The following is a 20,549-nucleotide window of genomic DNA, read 5'->3' as shown; positions in this document are numbered from 1 at the left end:
TTGCGTCAGCTCCTTATTTTGGTTTGTGTTGGATATTTTCCCTATGTTTGTTTATAGCTGGTTTATCTCTAGCCCAGTATAATTTCCTGGAGCTACTCTTCAAAGGTTATAAAAAATAACAGTTGAACCACACTTGTGAATAAAACTATTTTCAGTACATTGATTTATTATTACTTCTTCAAATTCACAGAAAAACCTGAAATTAACACTTTTTTTTTTTACCAAGAAACGTTAGACCAAATGATCCCTGAGGTCCTCTTCCATCCTGGTATTCTGTAATTCTGTGATTGATTCCTTTGTTGTCCTTTTTCTATGTGCATTAAGCCTTATGGGCCCTTTTTGTGGGGTGTGTGTGTACACATAGCGGGTTTCTTCAGAAGTTGAGCAACATCTCATCTAGTTTCTTGTAGAAACTTGAGATTGAACCTATTTGGTACCAACACTGAAGTAACAGCAGTTATGAGGTAGTTAAGTCTGTGACCTTTTTTCAGATCACTTAGCTTTTCTGTCACGATGTGCATTGTATGAAATGGTAGTATTGGAGGCTTTGGAAAGGCCTTGTTGCATGACTTCCTCTGGGGACTGCTGCCCAGGACTAACACTGGGAATGGTCTTTGGGTGAGTTTGAGTTCAGGCCCCTCCCAACTTTTTTTCTTTTCCTCCTCCCTACAGAATTGCTGACAGTATTGAATTTGCATGGCAGAGAAGCCTTTTGTTCAGTCTGAGGCTGGAGTACGCCAGTGCAGGGGGCTTCTGAACATATAGTGAAAGCACAGTAATTCCGATTATTATTAAGGATCTTGTGGTTTATGTGTATGTCATCATGCTTCGGTGGGGAGTATCAGCTTTCAGTGATGGAAAGCAAGGCAGGAAAAAACAGTAGTACTTAGACACTGCGGATAGAAGTGCCAGACATAAATGATGCAGATCTGTTGCAAAGGATATCCGTTCCAGCATAGAAGTCTAATAAGTTTAGGGTTGTCATTATCTGGGGCTGTGTCAGGGAAGTCCATGTCTCAGACCACACTGAATGTAAAGAAATACATGAAAGTGCAGAAGAGTGATGGGGTGGGGAAACTTTTTGATTTCCATGTCTGGTGTAAGTGGTATCTTCAGTTTTGGCTATCTTCCTGTTGCAGTCTTTCTCTTTTTTTTTCTCTCCATCCTATCCTATCTTGAAGGAATGTATTGTGGGAGCAAAATGTGTGGACAGAATTACCTGTAAGGAGGATATAGAAAATGGTAGAGGCTTCCTTTTCCAGTAACTTACATTTCCAGAAATATAAATTCTTCAGCCTGTGGCCAGTGCATACCCTGGAACTGAAACAGCTTCAGTTTTCCTGTTTTAAAGCAGGTAGCCTTGCCCCATCTTCCATGCCCTTTTCTTGTGTCTGCAGCCCCTGGCAATCTTCCTGCTGCTATGTACCATGGCCTTCTGCTTGCTCAGCAGTGTTATCATGCACTGCACTTGCAGTAATGACAGTATCAGCCATGGGACTACTTCATGTCACTCATTTTTGAGATCTCCACGCATCTGCTAGAGCTGTCATAGAGCTAGGTGTGCTACTCTCATGGTACTAATAAAAACCAGTCCAAGGTAAGGATAGCACCATACTGAAAAGGCAAATTATTTCATTAGAGAGCATGATCCCAGTAGTTATAGTGCATGTCAGATGAATGTTTATCCCTCTAACCCCGATATCTGAAAAAAAACCAAAACAAAACCAAAACAGGATGGCAAAGAAGCTTTCCACCAAAGGGTAGTAAGGTAAATGTCATTAAGACATAAAGCTTCAAAAACTATTCTATGGTTTTAAAAATGGGCAGAGAACTACATAGAAATTGAAATTACAGTCTGAGGACACTATGGCCTTCATAAAAGAGCTATTGCTTTCACTGGGTTTGGATTCCAGGAACCAGGAGCATCTGAGCATCACTACAAAAATCTAATGTTTGTGGGAAATAAATCCATATATATGCAAATAATTTAATTAAGATTTCCTAAAAAGATGTTTCTAATTTGGGAAACAACATTCTCAGGAAAAAAAAAAAGGTAATTACAGATTTGACCCTATAAGCTCTCTTGTTTTCATTAGGAAGGCAATATTGTTTGAGATTTTTAATCAATAATCCCAAAATTGCTTCAATTTCAAAGGCTGTCTTTAGCCCTTCATTTGATCACTTAATGTGAGAACACATATCTGTGATTACCCATTGGATTACTCATTTGACATATACGTTAATTCACTATGACAAATGATGTCCTTCAGCTTAGTTTGGATGCAATATGGCATCATGTAGAGAGCAATTTTTCCTAACAGTGATGCTGAAGCAGCATATCAAGGGAGTATGTTTGAGAGCTTCAGAGGACACATACAAGAGGAAATGGGTTTATTTTTGTAATTCAGTCTGTTTTCCTCTTGCTTCTGGTAGACTTTCACTTTTATGAAAGGGATGCTTTAGGTGTATATATGACGTTCATTAGAATTAGCTTCTGAGGGCTGTTGTGTTTTGGCTTTCGCTATTTAACAAAGATCTACTCAAAATTGTAGACAGTATAGACACTCCATGTTTAAGAGATGTTTTTCTACAATATGTGATCTCTTCAGGCAACTACAACCTGAGTAAACATTTTTAAGAAAGTGTCTGCATATTTATGCTTCTAATACTCATTAAGCCTAAAAATTTTTGAATGTGTTTTTTAGTGCTAAACTGGGCTATGCATTGTGCAACAATCATGTAAAATGCAGCTAAGTGCATTTTTATGGCCAAAGTCTTGATCCTTAAGAGCTCTGCAGTGGTCTAGGGCTTTCTTAAAATGTAGACATGATGAATATTTAGAGCTTGGTTTCCTTGTATGCAGAGGCTCATTCATAGAATCGTAGATTGGGTTGGAAGGGACCTTAAAACTCATTTAGTTCCAACCCCTCAGCCATGCACAGGGATAACTTCCACTAGAACACGTTACTCAAAGCCCTGTCCAGCCTGGCCTTGAATGCTTTCAGTGGCGGGGCATTCAGTTGGGCACTTAATGTAAATGTTGTAGGCTCTTACTACCTTTCTCTTGCCTTCCAAACTAGGGCCAAGATGGAAAAAAAAAAAAAAAGTCAGTTTGGTGGTACTATTTGGTAGAGTCTGATGTACGGTCAGTGTTTTAATCTGTGTTGCCTGTGGGTCTCAAGTTTTCTCTGCCCTGTATTCGTCCCCCAAACCCTATGTGTGCATAAATGCGCAATGTTTTGTGCTGTTGGTGCCCCAAGGGACCTGGGAAGAACCATGCAAGTGCCACAGCTTTTGTAGCTTTACAAGACGAGGCAAGTGTGCAAGTTAGTGGGTTGGGGAAGGCATGGTGGCACTTCAAGGCATTTTCACCTTCCTTTAACTAAGAGAATACCTGATCTTGTAATTTCTGTTGAACTCATATCAATAAATGACTGCTACCCCAAATGAGAGTTTTTGGAGAAGGATTCACAGGAGCAGTTCCTTAAGTAAGAAGCAGTATTGCATTGTGTCAAAAATTAAGAGCAAACAGAAAAGTTTGTACTTTCCTTGTCCTTAATGTCAGTTTAATCAGGCTTCATATAGGAAACAGTAGAGCAATGCTCAAGTAACAAAAATGGGGAGAGGATTAGAAAGAGTCAGATCTGTTTTGTAGAGACACAGGGACATCATGGCTGATAGATTAAAAATGGGCCAGAAAAAAATGCTCTACCTGTCTGTCTATATCTGTAAGTGTATACTTACATAAATCTGTATGTTTACAGAAAAAAAAAAATTCAGAATTAATTTTCTTTTTTTTATGTGTTTGAGTCGTGCTCTAACATTTTGAAACATTATTGTATCACTGCCATTTTAGTGTATTTGAGGACTATGTATTCTTTTCTTCCCTTGCTGTGGATGCAGATGATTCTCTCTATTCAATTTTAGTATTTATTAATGGAACTTTGTATTAGAATGTCCAAACTGAAAATTCCAGGATTAATTCTGGAACTAATTCTGTATTTCACTGCAACAATTCGGTTTCTCTGTTATTTTCCAACATTTCTGTCTCTTCTGTAGATGACTTATGTTTTGTCGCTTGTTTTTTTTTGCTAGTTATCCGTTGAAGACTGCTGTGACCACAAACTGAAGGCCATACTTTGAAGCCTAGCACTCTTATTTTTAACAAGAGAGTAAACCACTGAACAAATCAGATATTTACAGATTGCACAATATGCTACTTTGGTACACAGACTGCACAGCCTGGGCACTGTTAGGATACATTTTTTTCTGTGATAATGTGCCATTTATGGCGTCATGTAGAATGTGCTAATGGTGAATTTTAAGTATCCTTTGACTTAAGAATTCCATTTTATTCTCAAGTTGCAGCAACTAACAGCAGATTTTTAATTTATTGGATTTTTTTTATGTATTCAACTATCAATGTGTTTGGTATCCTAATACACATTGTTCAATGTTATTGTACTTGTGGGGGATGCTTTGTGATCAGGTATGTCACTGCACTTATTCTACGAGTCGTTGAATTTGTGTAGAAGGTTTGAAGGTTTTGTACTCTTGCTTTACAGTGCCAGGAAATTTACATTAAGCACACTAGAGTATAAATAATCCTGTCCCAAAGATAAATTATCTGAAGCTACTCTGAAATCCTGTACTCAGACTGCCACTCTTTGTGTGCATTATTCTGTAAATTAATGTATTTTTAACTCTGAATTACATTAATTGTTTTGTTAATGAATAGTATCTAGCATAAAGGATGAGGTTTAGAAAAAGACAGAAATATTAGAATTGGCAAAGCCCTGATCCTGCTGTTACCTAGGCATGTACTTCAGTTTACATGTGTGAACCATGTCATGTTGATTTAAGGGTTCAACAAACACAATAGGAAAAAAAAATAAGTAAGGAGTGTTTAACAGGAATGATACGAACACTCTCTCTCTCCCCCTCCTGGTCTGTCTGCTACGGAGAACTGTGTGTCAAAGTGAACATAGTTCCATACAAGAAACACGTAATAAATCATGGTGCTATCAAAATGCTGCAGTAAATAGTAGTATTTCAGGACTAGGTGAACACTGCTTGATATGGCTTGTCATGGTTTATGAACTGCATGTGAAGCTTTTTGTGGTGGTTGGAATTTGAAGAAGACAGTCTTGAGGAGAACCATTGTCTCTATGAGCTTTATGATGACAGACTGAAAGGAAGAGCATAAGGGATGCACTTCTGCCATATCTAAGAAGTTATGAGGTTTCCTAAGGTTGTGTTGATTCAGCATGCAAGCACTGCAGTTTTCTGAGAGCCCAGTGTGTATGTTTTCTGAAAACTGGTTCAGTTCTTTCAAATGGCAGGAGTATCTGCTCATAGATGAGGACAGTAGTACCAACAAGTTCTTTAAATATTACTTGTCTCTTACTGTACAACATCTTTGACGTAAGGTAGAATAATAACTTTTTTTCCCAACTTACCCTTTTATTTTGATTAGAGAAGATAGATTCCAATCATTTTGGTGCCTGTCAGCACTGCAAGTGATTGGAGTTAATTGACTGTTACTCAGATGAGTGTTTGAGATTGATGGACACTGTGTTCATTTACAGCAGCTGAGCAACTAATTCTTCAGTAGGCTTGAGCATTGTTTTTTCTTTATTATGAAATAGATATAACTGTCAAAAATCACGTCTGTTAGTATTTCTCATTTTACCAGCTCTAAAAACTTGAGTGATATTTTACAAATAAAATTTCATGAATCTTCTCTCTTGTTTTTTTTGGGGGGTAGGGGGAAGCTGGAATTGATTAGTCTTGTTCTTGCAGGCAGCTAGTTTGCCTGGTGCTATTGCAAGGTAGCTTTAAGCTTGTTCTGTTTAGTTTCAGGGGAATTGGCCAAGTATAGGCAATATTCTGCTTACACTGGCTCAGCACAGCAGTTACTGTGTCTTTCCCAATTTCTGTGATCATTCTGGAGGGAATGGTGAGGGGTGAGGGGAAAAAGCAGCTGTGGTACAGCAGATAAATATTGCAATAGCTTTCTGAAACCAAACCAGAATACAGGCGTCTTTTATCCCCCACTTTAAACAGCATACAGTACTTGTCCCATTTTCAGCTACGTTTTACGGGTTAACAGATAGAAAGTGAGGAGAAGTAGTAAAGGTTCAACACAAGACACCAGAAAAAACTATACTTTTTGTTGTAAAATATGGCCTGATTTCTGTGTGCCATTTAGCAATGCTATAGTCTGAGGCTGTAGTCTTTTTGTGCTGTGGTTTATAAACAACTGGTTTTGTATAATTCCATTGTATCACTTAAGCCACAGTTGGCTTGCTTTCAGTATTAATAATAATAATTTATTTCTCTGACTTCAATAGAGTATGATGGCTTACTGGTGGAAATCCAGTTTATATCATCTCAGATTCTTAGTACCCACAGCCAGAGCAGTAACCAGACTACCTTTAAAGTATCTGAACGTTTAGATGCTAGTACTGTCTATTTGCAGAAGGCTAATCTGTTAAAGAAATAGCAGAAGTGCTGAGTTGTTGATCTGATTAGAAGACAGTTCTGAAAAGCTTCCTTTTATCTGTGGTCAGTTTGCCAGTGTTATTGTGAGTTAGTCCCTTAATTTCTCATGTTCCCAGTGCTTGATCTATTTAGGTGTTGACATGAATGTACTTCTTAATGCTCATTCTTTGGCACTTCTGTGCAGGATATCTTCCATGGTCACATTTGTCCTGCTTTCAACTACTTCTTTTCATGCACAAATTCAGCACTCTCTCTGTGCCAGTTGCCTTCTCCTTTGTGTGTCTGCTTTTGTCCAATTTGAAATACAGCCTTGTGTCACTCATATCTGTTCATAGGTATTTAGTTAGCTCAGTATGGCTAAATCACAGCTTTAGATCTTCCCAAATTTTACCCCTTCCACACAGTTGATGAGGGTAATCACTAGTCCCTGTGTCATTGAGGCCTGAAATCTAAAAATTTTCTATGATGTGATAGATCTTAGAACCAGGTCTTGTAATGCTGCAAATTGTGAGTGCAGAGGACTTTCATCTATATTTATTTTTTAATCCATCACATGGAATCCCTTTTCCAGACTCCCATTGTTATGCTAACATATTTTTGTAACTTTTCAGTTGCACCCTTGCTCCGTTTGTGCTGTGTAGTGATGTCCTACAGAGAGAATCTTCCACTGTTTCAACTGAGTCATTTCTTGCTCAGGTGGTTCTTCAGTCTCCTCTTTCACCAGGCCTCACACATAAACAGTTTCCTATCACTTTCAAGGCACTTCAAAGCCTATCCTCAACCATTTATTCCTACCCCCCCCCCCCCCAAGAGGTCATTTACTATCTCAAGATCTCATTAGTTTCTGCTTGCATTCTTTCAACTTTTCATACCGCTTTCTCCCAAGCTGCCCTTTATGGTAGAAAGAAACTCTCTATAAAAGCCTGTAAAGCTGTTTCATTGTTTCTCATAACTTTTTTTTTCTTTTTTTTCTTCTTTCTGTGGAGTTTGCAAAATATCACAAACAATTAAGCTTTTGTTGTGCTAAAATCCCTACCTGTAATTCTGACTGGGTTCTTTGTTTCATGTTTCTTATGCCTCTGTTGTCTTTCTGAATCTTGTCTTTTATGTTAAATTCAAACCTCCTTGCAGAGGATGTGTATCCTGCATAAGCAGCATTGAGTGCCTGCACAATTCAGTTGTGATCTGAGACGGTCTAAACAAAAAATGATGTTAACAGAACTGCCATATAGCACTTCAAGAAGGTAAAGGTATTGAGTGGTTCTAAAGTTAACTCACCAGTCCTTCACTCCTGCTTTTTCCCCACAAACTGCATAGACTGCTTGGCTGCTCTGTCATACAGTTTATTGTTGCTTCTGATGCCTGAATATCCTATCCAAATACTTTGTCTGCTTCTACTGTGGTTGTCTCCCTTGTATCTGCAGCTGAGACAAGCTACACTTAGTTCTTTGTCTTGTACCTCTTTATGTCGAATAGATTATAACTATTTTGAGGAACATTGCACACCTGTTCTTTGTTATTAAATCCTAGTCTGTCTGTCTATATGGTAATTTGTGATGCTGCATTCCATGTCCAGGAACAATCCTGTTGGCCTAGATTTGAATTGCCTTTTGGGAAAAAAGGCAGGGAATATACTTTAATTGTTATGATAACTTGTAACAGCTTGTTGTGATAGAAACTGTCCTTGGCAATGGCTTCTAGCATATGGGTTTTCATTGCCTCCTTTGCTGCTGTACTCCAGAGGAAAGCTGCTGTTGTTCACTTGCCTTTATGATGGCTAGTGCCAGGATCTGTGTGACATTGCAAAATGTCATTCTCTGATAAAAGCTGGACTGCAGGAACAGGATTTTTCTCTTCATAGTGCATGCTGTGGGAAGTTCACTTTACAAAGCAGGGTTTCTGGATGCCCTTTTTGCAGCAGCACCTCCAAGCTGTTTAGCAAAGAACCAGACCTACTCCTGGGAAAAGTGTTGCCCTTACTCCCTTTTAATAGGGGTTACAGCACTGACAAAATAGCTATTAAGAAAAGCCATGTGCTTTTTCTAGTAAGTGAAGTAACTTCCCTGTCTGTTGATCTTGGCCTTCATTATTTTTATACTGTTGTTTTATGATTTGAAATTTCATCTAGTCTTATATAGTTGAGGTGGTTATTTCAACCACTGTGGAGAACGCACATCTAAATCACTTCTTTTGGAGTGTCATTCAATGGCATGCAGTAAGTACTGCATAAGATTTCACCTTTTGAGTAATAGTAATGTCTCTATTGTAGAGAGTTATCCCCACAAAGGGTGACACCGTTGAGGCCGGTTAAGTAAATAGAAGCTCTTTTAGGAAGTTCTTAACAGTTGTTGATGCTCTTCCATCTCCAGTGTAGCAGGTGACTGATATTTGGAGTTGTACGACTGCCTCATCAGAAAGCTAAACTGATAGTTGTGCTGTTTTTCATGTAGGATGATATATCTTTCAGGAGTTGCAAGGTAGAAACAAAACCCAGATAAATCTTGCCATCAGTATTGATGTTTGGAAGCATAGCAGGAAAACCATGGAAATAAAGAGACCAAACAGTAACTGTGCAGTTAATCTTTCTTTAAAAAACATTGCACCATACTGAATGCTCAGGTATTGTATTTGAGACTTGATAGCTTACTTATAAAAGGAAATTGTAGAAAACCATGTATGCTTGAATAATGTGCAGCTTTGTCACCGATGTTGTAGAGCAGTCTTGATTGCCTGAGTCTCTCTAGTTACAAGAAAGTAGATTTAGCTGCTTGAATTTAGAAAGTGCACTTAATGCAGCTGATAAATCACTATTCACAATCTCAAAGCCAAACCCTTAATCCATACCAGTATTCACTCCTGGGTTTTAAATATATGTGTATGCATTTATGTCTGATTTTTTCTTTTGTTCTGAGTTTTCTGGTTCTTTCTGTAGTTTAATGTTTCTTTATGAGTGGCAGTAGCTGAAATAGTCAATTTTCAGTTGAAAAGCAAACCAAAACTTTTTGTATAATTTTTGCTGTGGGAATGTATATAGATTATATATATATATATATATCGTCTACTTCCTCTCCTGATGTTCATTTCTAATGGCCAAAATCTATGCTGATGAAATAAAAGCAGAGATTTTGCTGAAGTGCTTTACTTACTTTTCTAGCTAATCTTTTCATTATTGGCAGGATTTTAATTATAGTTTGTAATCTACAAAGTATTGAGATAAATCTTGCAAAGGCAAAATTTTATTCATATTGTTCACGTCTGTCACTTTGCATGTTCAAAATAAGGACTGGATAAGTACAGATGCAAAATTATGATGTGAAAAGTGATCGGATTTTTTTTCTGAATTGTGACTATCTAGGTCTCGCTGTACTCCCTCACCTTCTGTGGATATGATTTGCTATATTTCCACTTACCCTGTGCGTACATTCTCCAGTGTGATTACCTGTACGGTTATAACAATCTGACTGGTTAAAAGGTTCTGGGAGTACGTGCTGTGCACTTCTGTTCAGTGTATTTCCTGCAGCCCCCTCTTCCACAGCTGTAGTATCAATAATGCAGTATTACACTGAGTTCCAGTTTAATGAATTAAAAAGCTGGATAGAATGAAGAAACATGGGGAAAATATCTTGAAGCTGAATAAGATGAACTCACATCACACTTGGTAATTCTGAGTTCAGGGGCTCCCTGTGAAACAGATTTCTGAATCAGCTTGTTGCACTCTTGAAAATTCTGTGTGCCCTTCAGGTGAAATTTTGAATCTGGGAGAAAAGCTGTGGTGGGTTTCTGAGTAAAGATAAAATGACAGGTGTAAGATTTTATTATTTTTTTTATCTGAAATTCACTGGTAGTCAACTGTATTGCAGGCCTGTGGTTTAAAAACACAGTTTTTGAGTTCTGAGTCTAGTTTTGGGACTTTCCATTGCTTTTATGTCTGGCCCCAGGAAACTAGGCCACTCTCTTCCTGTTCTCAAACAAAATGTGTTGTAGCTATCGTAATCCAGCTGACAATTTAGCTATGTATTGCTTGACTTCTCCACACTTTTCACTGTGGAATATCAAATCAGTTGTGAGACTGCTAGACAAAATATCCAAGTAAAATGTTTTTTCTGCTTTGTGATTTTTTTCCCATCCTTATTGATATTATGTTGGAATTTGTGGGAGGTGGGTTACACTGATAGACAATCATGTAGGATGATACCTGCCTCCCTTTCTTTAACGGCTTGCCGATAAACCTAATCCACTGTCCCATTTTTGTGTCTAATTGAACTATGCATGACAGTGAGACTGATATTGAGGATTCCATTTATTCCCATACAGTAGCTGTTTCTACTTTATTTGAAGTAATTGCTTTATTTATTAAATGATTTTCTCTCAGACTGTGCACCTGCTTGTCAATACTCAGTTTGTTCACTGCCTGGCCCTTTAATGGTAATCTCTGATTAGTCAGTGTGTTCCCAGCCTTTGGAGTTTGTTATGATCTTTTAGAGGGGAAAAAAGATGGAGGAGGATTGCAGTTATCTGTAAATAATTAGGCAGGTGGGCTTTTTATGCAAGCTGTGCAAAAAAGAGGTCAGTGATCTAATCAAATGCCAAATATGAGCTAACGTGTGCCATGATCATTGAACCCTGTAAGGCTAAATATAAATAAGTATGCATTTTGCTGTTACTGTGACTAGCATAGCCATAGACTGATTTCATTTTGTTCTGCATGGCTATTTTATCATTAGTTTCATTTGAAAGAGAGAATAGTAAACTAATTTTTATGGTTACACAGTGACATTAAATGGTGAGATTTATGAAAAACTAACAGAAGTAGTGATAAGTATATTAATTTTTATTTTTTCTTTTGTAAGCAGGAAAAACAAAATAATTGCTCAGAAAGATCTGTTATAACAAAAGAATATTGTCTAAATCTGGCTGCTGTTGTGCTTGCTCATACAGTGTCTAAAGCAAGCTAGGGCTTTTATTCATTTCATTTTGGAAACAAAGTACTCCTAGAAGACAGTTAGAGTGATTTTCTTTTTCCTAACCTAATTTTCAACAAATTTTAGGGATCTATATTTCCTGTTCTTAAAATGAAATATGAAATATTTTTCAGGAGATGCAAATTTAAGAGACTATAACGTATGAATCCATAAAATCTGAACATTTAGGAGCCATTCAAAACTGGATTTTCAGAAAGAATCCAACTTTCCTGATTATTCTTCTAGCATAGTTTCCTTTTCAGGTTATTGCTCTCAAACTTCTTTACTGTCACAGCTGCATGCTGCCAAACTCTTAGTTGTCTGATCATCCTGTATATTTGCCTGTGCTTGGTGACTGATAAATACCTATGCTACCTGTCCTTTTCTGGAGGGAAACTAGTGTTCAGAAAGGAGGCTAATATACATTTGAGTTCCTTTTTCATATGCCTTGCACTTCTACAATATGACTACACGTATGTGCTTGGACATTATGCTAAAGTTCACTTGAGTGGAAGATAGCAGATACAATGGGTTGAAAATGTGATCCTATGTAAGATGCATTGTGTGAAGAATATATGCAGCCTCAGGATGTATTATGGACCCTCAAAGTCGGAGAGGTCTTCGGGAGGCATAGGACAAATAGATCTGCTGAAGAAGTAGGTAGTAATGTCCACCAAGACAGATACTGCAAGTGAATAAAGTGTTCTTGGGGGGGGGGACCAGGGAGCACTGACTCTGAGTCCTGCTGAAGTTGGGGGTGAGCTGCTGCTACCACCCATTGCCAGACTGCAAGTTCACATATATCAGGTGAGATGAGTAGGAGGATTTATGCCTTTGGTTGGCTGATTCCTGAGGGAGAGGAAGATGGCTGAGTGCTGAAGTGTAAGCTTTCAAATGGAGGACCGCCCTCTGCAGGTATGTGACAATAGGCTAGCAACTGGATCTGTTGTTATACATGCAGCAAGATACTTCGAAAAATGTAGTTACTAATTTTATGATGTTAAACTATTATGTATTAGTTTATTTTTAACAGTTGTAAATGTATCTTGAAGAATTTTAACACAATTTCTTTTTTCTTTTTCTTTTTTTTTTCATCTTTTCAAAAATGTTCCTTAACTCCTGTAAAGCATGTTATGATAAAAACTTGCATGTTTTATGCTGAAAGGTAAGAGAACAGAAGTGTCTGGGTCTACTGAGACTATTCCTTTGCTTTGTGTTCAAATAATCCATGAGCTCCTCTTCCTTTTTTATCTTAATTTATTAGGGTGGTTGGTATTCTATGGCAGCCTGATTCTTCTTGCTCTGGGTGAATTTGACTGTAACGACACTTTGATAAATTTCTCCTCAGACAATGCACTGCTACTGTGAAGTGGTTGCCTAGAGTAGCACCTTCAAACTCAGTCAGTCTGCGCTTTTTATACATTTGGTCGTGTCTGCTGATTTCACTCACTGACTTCTTTTTTTTCCTCCTATTTGTACTGTAAAGGCAACACATAAATCTTTGTTCAATCTGTTCCATTTAAGCCTATTAAAATACTTCTCTGTTGCACTGCCTCGGGCTCTCCTTTACACTACAGCAAGGCAAGTTTTCTTTCCAGTTATAACCATTATAGAAGAGCACAGAAAACTGAATTTTAAAATTAAATAGGCCCTTGGTTTTCAGGGTGTCTTGAATGTCATTTACAGAAGTAAAATAATGAAGGACTTGTTTTGACCTGCAGAATCTTCCCCTGATTAACAGTGCCTCTCAAGGAATAAGCAGAGTTTTACAGTGAAGTCATCTCTAAAATGCATTTTTTATTTGTGCCTTTATTCCTTCTGTCCCTTCACTGTTTGTTTGCCTCATACACTAGTTATTCATAACCTTTGAGAGTCACCGAGTTATCACAGTCCAGGGGGTAATTCGTATCCCATACACCACAGAGCAAGGGCAAGCCTCCCTCTTGCATATCTATTTCTTGATCCTTCCAGTTCTTCTCCCACCTGGAGAGGCTGGAGGATTGAGAGATTTAGGTTGCCCTAGAATATCTGCCTTTCGCACTTCTCAAGGATGAAGTGCCAAATTTCACAAACTTTCCTGCAAGATGGGTGGTATCAGTTGCAGAAACAAGTGAGGAGCCTGTAACTCACACAGTTGGCTGCTGTGAAATTAAAATGAACAAAACTGAACAATCCAAGCAGGAAAGCCTTCCACTTTTATTTTATTTGAAAACAAAATTTACTGTCTGCACTGCACATTTTTTTTACTAAGTAAACTAGTAGTGACCCCATTGGCTCAAGCAGGAGTTTGAACCAGTCTCCTTCTCTGTTCTGTCTGTCCACTTGTGTAACTGAGAAGTGAACAACCAACACCCAATGTCTAAGTCTGGTCTCCAGCTCTTTTTTCCCTGTAGAAGAGCTGCTGAGTTGTTCACTGGAGCCCTCATAGGGCAGCCATGAAGGAAAGACCACATCTGCCATCAACCAGAGAGACTTGCCCTTAAGATCAGAGTCCTGATCTGGAGCTGTGACAAATACAACAGAGAAGAGGCTGCTACTTTGCTCCTTTGGAGTGCAGGAACTGGATTGTTTGAAAAACAGTATTTCATTGCATCTGTAATAGTTATCTCCCTCAAGTTTTACTGTGTCAAGTATTGTCTTGTTAAAAGGCTGTGGGCTTTCCATTATTTATTTATTTATTTATTTGCCTTTCTTCTCTGGCCGTAAGTCTACTGAGAAAATGGAAAAAAAAAAAGCTTTCTTCAGGCTTTAATAAGTAAAGTGTAATTACTTTAGAAATTTCCTTCCTGATTATGATTATATATACTTTTGTGTGTATGTAGGTATGTAGGTAAATAAATGAGGCAGATGGTAACAGATAGTTCTGCGAACTGTGATGTTTACTTCCTGCATATTCATGAATTTTTCAAAATCTGAAATTTCTTTAAGGATCTTAAATTCCATGTTGTACAGTTTGGGGGGGAGGGGGGGGGAATATAGTTTATTTTGTTTGCTTCTTAGAGTTGTAGAATCACTGTCTTAACAAACATAGCCTAGCCCTGAAGTATTAAGGGTGCCCTTACATTTATGTCTAGGGCTTCCAGAGCTGGTTGCACTGTGCAGGAACCAAGTTACAGCAAGCTCCGATCAAGTCTCCTTTAACTAATCAGTGTGCATCTAGGGACAGAAAGTTGTGTGTGTCTTTCATCAGCCTCTAATTTCTTGATTTGGTGTTACGGGCTGCTGTAATACAAAAGAGAATAGAAGAAGAGACCTCGAATTTATGTATGAATTAAAAATTGTTGGCTCGCAGACTTTGGTAAATACATACTTTCATGTGGTTGTTTCTCTGTTTTCAGGAATACACTATAGACATAATTTTTGCCCAGACTTGGTATGACAGTCGTTTAAAATTTAACAGCTCAATGAAGGTGCTTATGCTTAATAGCAATATGGTTGGAAAAATTTGGATTCCAGACACTTTCTTCCGGAACTCAAGGAAATCTGATGCTCACTGGATTACAACTCCAAATCGTTTGCTTCGAATCTGGAGTGATGGAAGAGTATTATACACTCTAAGGTGGGTTTTTACTAACTGGGGAGAAAAAAAATAAAACTCTTATGACCAAGAATATGGAAATAATGAATATGGATCAAATCCTTGGTATCTCTTTTGTTATGGACTGCAGGAATTTGCAAGGAGTTTACAAAAGGAGAAAATGAAAATATTTGATCATGAAAAACCTAAAATTTGTAGAATTGAAACATATTGTGTAGAAAATTGGGTAAAGAGAATTGAAGAGGTTAGCAAATTTTGATCTCATTTAGGCAAGATTAAAAAAAGATATTACATAGCATGTGGCACTGTGGTGGTCTGTCACTAACATATTGCAGATCTAGCAATAAATTGTTTTGCAGACTTTCTATTCTAAATAGTTCAGTATCTAATTTTCACCAAATTATAGTCTGTAAGCAAAATATGAAATGCTTCAGATAATAAAACTCATAAGACATTTGATTAAAGCTAAAGCCCCAGTCCTGCATATGCTTTTTAATATGTTTTCCCTTGCAAGCTATTAAAATCAACAAATCTGTTCATCTAAATCAGGCATAAGCAAACATGTTGATAATAATTCTTTCTAGTAAATGGGAGATCTTGGGCTGGCTTTAAGTTTTGTGTCACTTTTCAAACAGTTCTTGAAAGACTGCAGTCTACAGAAAGCATTTTAGGGTCATCTCTCAATTCTGAGTATGCCTAAAAAATGTTGCTATAGATTAGGAGCTGATCAGGAAGCAGTCCATGCAGAGGGTGCTCTAAATCTGATTCTGCTCTTGAGAGTTTGCTTATTTGAAACAAAAAGTAGCACCCTTTAATTACTTTTCAGTCATTTATGCTGTTTTCATAAGCAAGCTAGTTGTGTTGTATGAACAATTTATAGAAGTCTTCTCTATCAGAAGCAGGAAGAATAAGAATGTTTTAAAAGGATTCTCCTCACTGAATTTTTTCTTAGTGTGCTTCATTTCAGAGTATACAAATATACCTGAAGAGCACTTTTTAAACAGTTTATTATACTGGTGTTTATAAAAATCTCTAGAGAGCCTCTTTGTTAACATGCTCATGTGTTTTTTTCCTTTTGTAGCTGACATACTTGGACTTTACTTTTCCATTGCCCATTCAGTTTCAGTGTACAATTTCTTTTAAATGGGGTCTAAGTAACACAAAGAAAAAAACGCAACCAAAAAACAACCAAACCAAAAACCCCTAGTGAGCTTTCCCAGAGCAATAGGTTAGAATTAATGTTCTAGAGTGTGAGCTATGAAGTGCAGTGAGCTAGTAATAAGCTAGCAGAGCAGGTATTCATCCAGTACTGCAGCATGCAAACATCTGTATAGGTGAGGATATGGCCTGAATTTGGCCTCGGGTAGAATAACATTGAGAGTTTCATATGTTGGTTATTGAAGGAACAATAATAGGATCTGACAGTGTTCCAGGTTCATGGGCTCCCCTGTACCATGGCCTATCCATTGCATCCATTAATCCAGTGATTCCAAATCTAGTTGTGTTGCTTTTAATAAAAGTCTGGTTTTGTTTTCTTTAAGCATTTGACTATCCAAAGATTGAAAATGGAAAACAAAGGTAATAAATGTAGTAAAAAAACACTGCAGTTTGAAAAGTATCTTCAGAGGAATGCAACTCTTTTACCTAGAAACGGAGGGATGTTTGCCAACCTCCCATCCCCCTTATAAACCTCTCTCTTGGTCAAGACAAATTTCTAGGAAGGTCCAGTGACACTTTGTGTAGAGTAACTACTTTGTTCACAGACTTCTAGAGCTTTCTGGCACCGTGTGGCACAATCTTCCTCTCCCCATCCCTTTTTGTTCAGTATGTAAGTATTGCATACAGTCAAGTATGTAAGTATTATATTAATTTTCAAAGTTGATTTTGGAAGACATTCTGACTTTCTTCACAGCGTTACCAACAGGAGGTATTTTAAATACAAAGAAAGCAGTTTGGAGTCTAGCCCCTTACTCTAGCTTCCTAGTGAAAGTTAGCAGAACTGGGTTTTGCATTGGTTGCTTGGAAGCTCTTCAGAAATCTGTGATGGTATTTTCAAAAGTAGCAAGTGATTCAGTTGATACCATTACAGTCCTAAATTACTTCTAAAACATATATTAGTTGCATGAATGCAACTAACTGCTTGATGCCTTAGACATTAAATGAGTGGAAGTACGGAAGTCTGCTCTTTCATATCCAAGCTACTGCCTTTGCCACGAATATAGAACAAGGCCAAGAATGTCCTCACTTTCTATCTACCTGATACAATGTTGCCAAATGCAGTTTGACTTGAAAAATGCATTCTTCAGAAAATTCATTTTTTTTCTGTCATAAACTTCCCTTCCTTGCCCTGCCTTCAGTCCCTCCCTATTTTATCTCCTATTTCTGGTAGGCAGCTGAAGGATTCCCCCAAATCAACTGAATTTTTTTTTAAAATGGCTTGAAATGGCAATTGAAACAATGCTTGTCCTCAGGTTGTATATCATGATAGTTTTTGTTCTTTGGCAGTGATGCTGGATGCTTTTGCAGATACACAGTTGGCTATGTGTAACATTCATTAATTGACAAAACTGATTTCTGTGCATGTGCTTTACTATCTAGTCTGGAGTGTCTGGATGCTTGAATGTAATCTTTTTTTCTTTTTTTTTTTTTTTCCCTTTTTAATTAGGCTGACAATTAATGCTGAATGTTATCTTCAGCTTCATAACTTTCCTATGGATGAACACTCCTGTCCACTGGAGTTTTCAAGCTGTAGGTGGTAAAATACATTTTTGTTGGGTTTGGGTTGGTTGTTTTTTTTCTCCTTTAAATTCAGGCATTAAATTTCCTTAAATCCCAGCAAGAGAGCAAGGGTTAACTTTTTAAAGCCTTGTAGTGAAGAAAAGAACTGACCTATTTTATTTCTTTTTCATTAGATTTATTGCATTATTTAGTGCATTATTAAATGCAGTAATGAATGAGTTGAATTTCATGCATTTCATTTAGGTGCAACTTTAAAAATAATCTTATTGCTTAAGAGTCTGATGCAGTGCCCATTCCAGTTAATGGAAATCTATTGCCCTGGAAGATCTTTATTTTTTATGCCTGCCAGACTTGCCAGCTTTGAATTAGTTCCATGTGGTATACTTAAAAGGAAAAATAAGATCTGTCTTCTTCAACTTTTTCCTGTAAATGCTTAATCAGTAAAGAAGTCCTTTCAGTGGGACTTACTTATGTGAGCAAGAAACACAACTTTCAGGATTAATTTCTTTAGTATACACTATATTAAAAAAAAAATTAAATCTAAGGGGATTGTGTTATTACTGGCAAAAGAAACCCAAACCACCTGAAGACAGCTAAACGACTTATTCCTAAATGTGAAACCTAATAGGCAATGAAATCAAACTTCAGTGATTCTTTTTAAATTAATGTTTTCATTTAATACTTTCTTCTTGAGTGCTTCCGGCTAAATGAGCTTTGGTAGCTCCATTGATTAAGTAGTTGTGCAACACAAGCTAGTCTCCCTTAATTTCATTTCTGCCTTTCTACAAGGAAATGTGGGGTAACACGCGAGGCATGTGAAAATCAAGAAGGTTACACTTCCTTAAAGCTGAAGTACTGGATAGTGAATCAGGCCACAGACATCCATTGTGAGAGTAATAGACAAAGAATAAACATTAGTAGGACTTTTATAAACATATGTACTCAAGCTCTTTGTGGTCTTTTAATGATAATGTATATTACATTTGTGTATTAATTCATAGTGATGAATCTGAGCCAGTTTTTCTATCTGAGTTCTAGAATATCATCTAGATACTTACTAAATGTTTGTATTTACATAGTTTTTGATTGATCATATATTTCTAGCTAGGCTTAGTACTGAGGCTAGATGTTTTGTGGTTAAATTTTACATGTATCAGGTGGACTGTATATTGGCTTTCTGTCTGATCCACTTTATGTATAGCTCTGTTTTTTTAAACAGTTTAAAAAGTTTATAAACAGATTCAGAGGTTACAAAATATGTGTTGATATACACTGTAGCTGAATGCTTGATTTGCTCTGTTTTATCCTAGATGGATATCCCAGAAATGAAATTGAATACAAATGGAAGAAAACCTCCGTTGAAGTGGCGGATCCAAAATACTGGAGATTGTATCAGTTTGCATTTGTAGGGTTACGAAATACAACTGAAATTTCTCATACTTTGTCTGGTAAGGCAAAATATTAAATGTTATTTCACGTAATATGTGTGTAAAACAAGACTAACAGATGAAGATAGAACTGAAAACCATTCTCAGTTTCATGTATTCTTTTTTCTAATTTATAGGTGATTATATTATTATGACAATCTTCTTTGATCTCAGCAGACGTATGGGGTATTTTACTATTCAGACGTACATTCCTTGTATACTCACAGTTGTTCTTTCATGGGTGTCATTTTGGATCAATAAGGATGCAGTTCCTGCAAGAACTTCTCTCGGTAAGAGCATACTTTTTCAACCTCGAAGGGTCTGGCACTCCCCAGGAATACAAACCTGCAGCAGGGAATAAATTGAACACAGTTTATTCCCCTTCACATTGTGACCATTGGCCACCCTTTCTCTTGAATTGCAGGATTAAGAGTAGAAGGATCCTGCTGTGGTTGCACCATAGGGCTTAAGGAGGGAGTGTTGAGAATAGAAATCTGGAAATCCTGAACCAAGCCTTGTGGATGCGGTGGTGCTCATACAAATACATTTTCCTCTCCTTTGTGTTCTTTTTATCATCTCTAGGGACTTGCAATATGGCAATCATTAGTCTGACAAGTATGATTGAACTTCACTTAGCATCATGGAACAAAGGATGTCATTGCTACACAAGCATTAACCATGAAGGTTTTGTTCTTGGTTTTGGTTTTCTTTTTTTTTACTTTTTTTTTTCTTTTTGGTTGGGTTTGTTTGTTTGTTTGTTTGTCAGGTTTTTTTTTGGTGGTGTTCCTGTTGTTTTTTTTTTAATAACAGAAATGTTTCAGTTGTTCTTCTAAGCCCAGGGTAGAACTGAAAATTTGCAACCAAAGATGCACTTCAAGCAGTTAAGCATCAAAAAAACTTCAATCACTGCCCTGCTTTTACTACAGATAGCAGTGAAGTGTGTTGCAAGTTCTGATACAGAGATAATTCTGTGTTAGTGTCATCTGGCATGTTTAACATGGTACCAGTCTCCTATGTTTGACTTGAGGATACATGTGCTGCCTTGAAGAAGAGTCGTACTCCCCACATAAAGAATGCTAGACAGTGTGTGGAGTGCAAGGACGCACAATTACAACTTTGAGCTTAGAAGTGATAGGTGTTTTTAGTAAAACTGGTGATGGTGGTATGACCTGTTCTGGGAGAAAGATCAAGAGCTGAGAGTGTGTCTTAGAAAGTGAGAAATGTGTGTTACTTTTTCTCATCAGCTTATAGGATTGTGAAAACACCATTCCCACTTATTAGGAACATTCCCTATCAGAAGAGTGTGTCTAGGTTTTAACTCCCTGACTTTCCCACTGAAACTGGACCACTTGCAGTCAAGCCTGCAAGATTAACTAGTCA

The 20,549-nt window shown here is 37.3% G+C and overlaps 1 protein-coding gene across 1 annotated transcript in view; it reads left to right on the top strand.

Annotated features, from left to right (window-relative positions):
- Positions 1–20,549, top strand: part of GABRG1 (gamma-aminobutyric acid type A receptor subunit gamma1) — a 56,755-nt gene that overhangs the window by 27,907 nt on the left and 8,299 nt on the right. Inside the window, exons 4-7 of the mRNA XM_057431057.1 lie at positions 14,804–15,024; positions 17,669–17,751; positions 19,053–19,190; positions 19,307–19,459. Of these exons, the coding sequence (XP_057287040.1) occupies positions 14,804–15,024; positions 17,669–17,751; positions 19,053–19,190; positions 19,307–19,459 (595 nt within the window). The remainder of the gene's footprint in view (positions 1–14,803; positions 15,025–17,668; positions 17,752–19,052; positions 19,191–19,306; positions 19,460–20,549) is intronic.

The sequence above is a fragment of the Pezoporus wallicus genome, unplaced genomic scaffold, assembly GCF_028554395.1.
Source record: "Pezoporus wallicus isolate ANWC-B61680 ecotype Strahan unplaced genomic scaffold, APGP_CSIRO_Pwel_v1 contig_7684, whole genome shotgun sequence".
Classification (NCBI taxonomy): domain Eukaryota; kingdom Metazoa; phylum Chordata; class Aves; order Psittaciformes; family Psittacidae; genus Pezoporus; species Pezoporus wallicus.
Note: the sequence above shows the minus strand (reverse complement) of the source record. Positions and strands in the feature narration are given on the sequence as shown.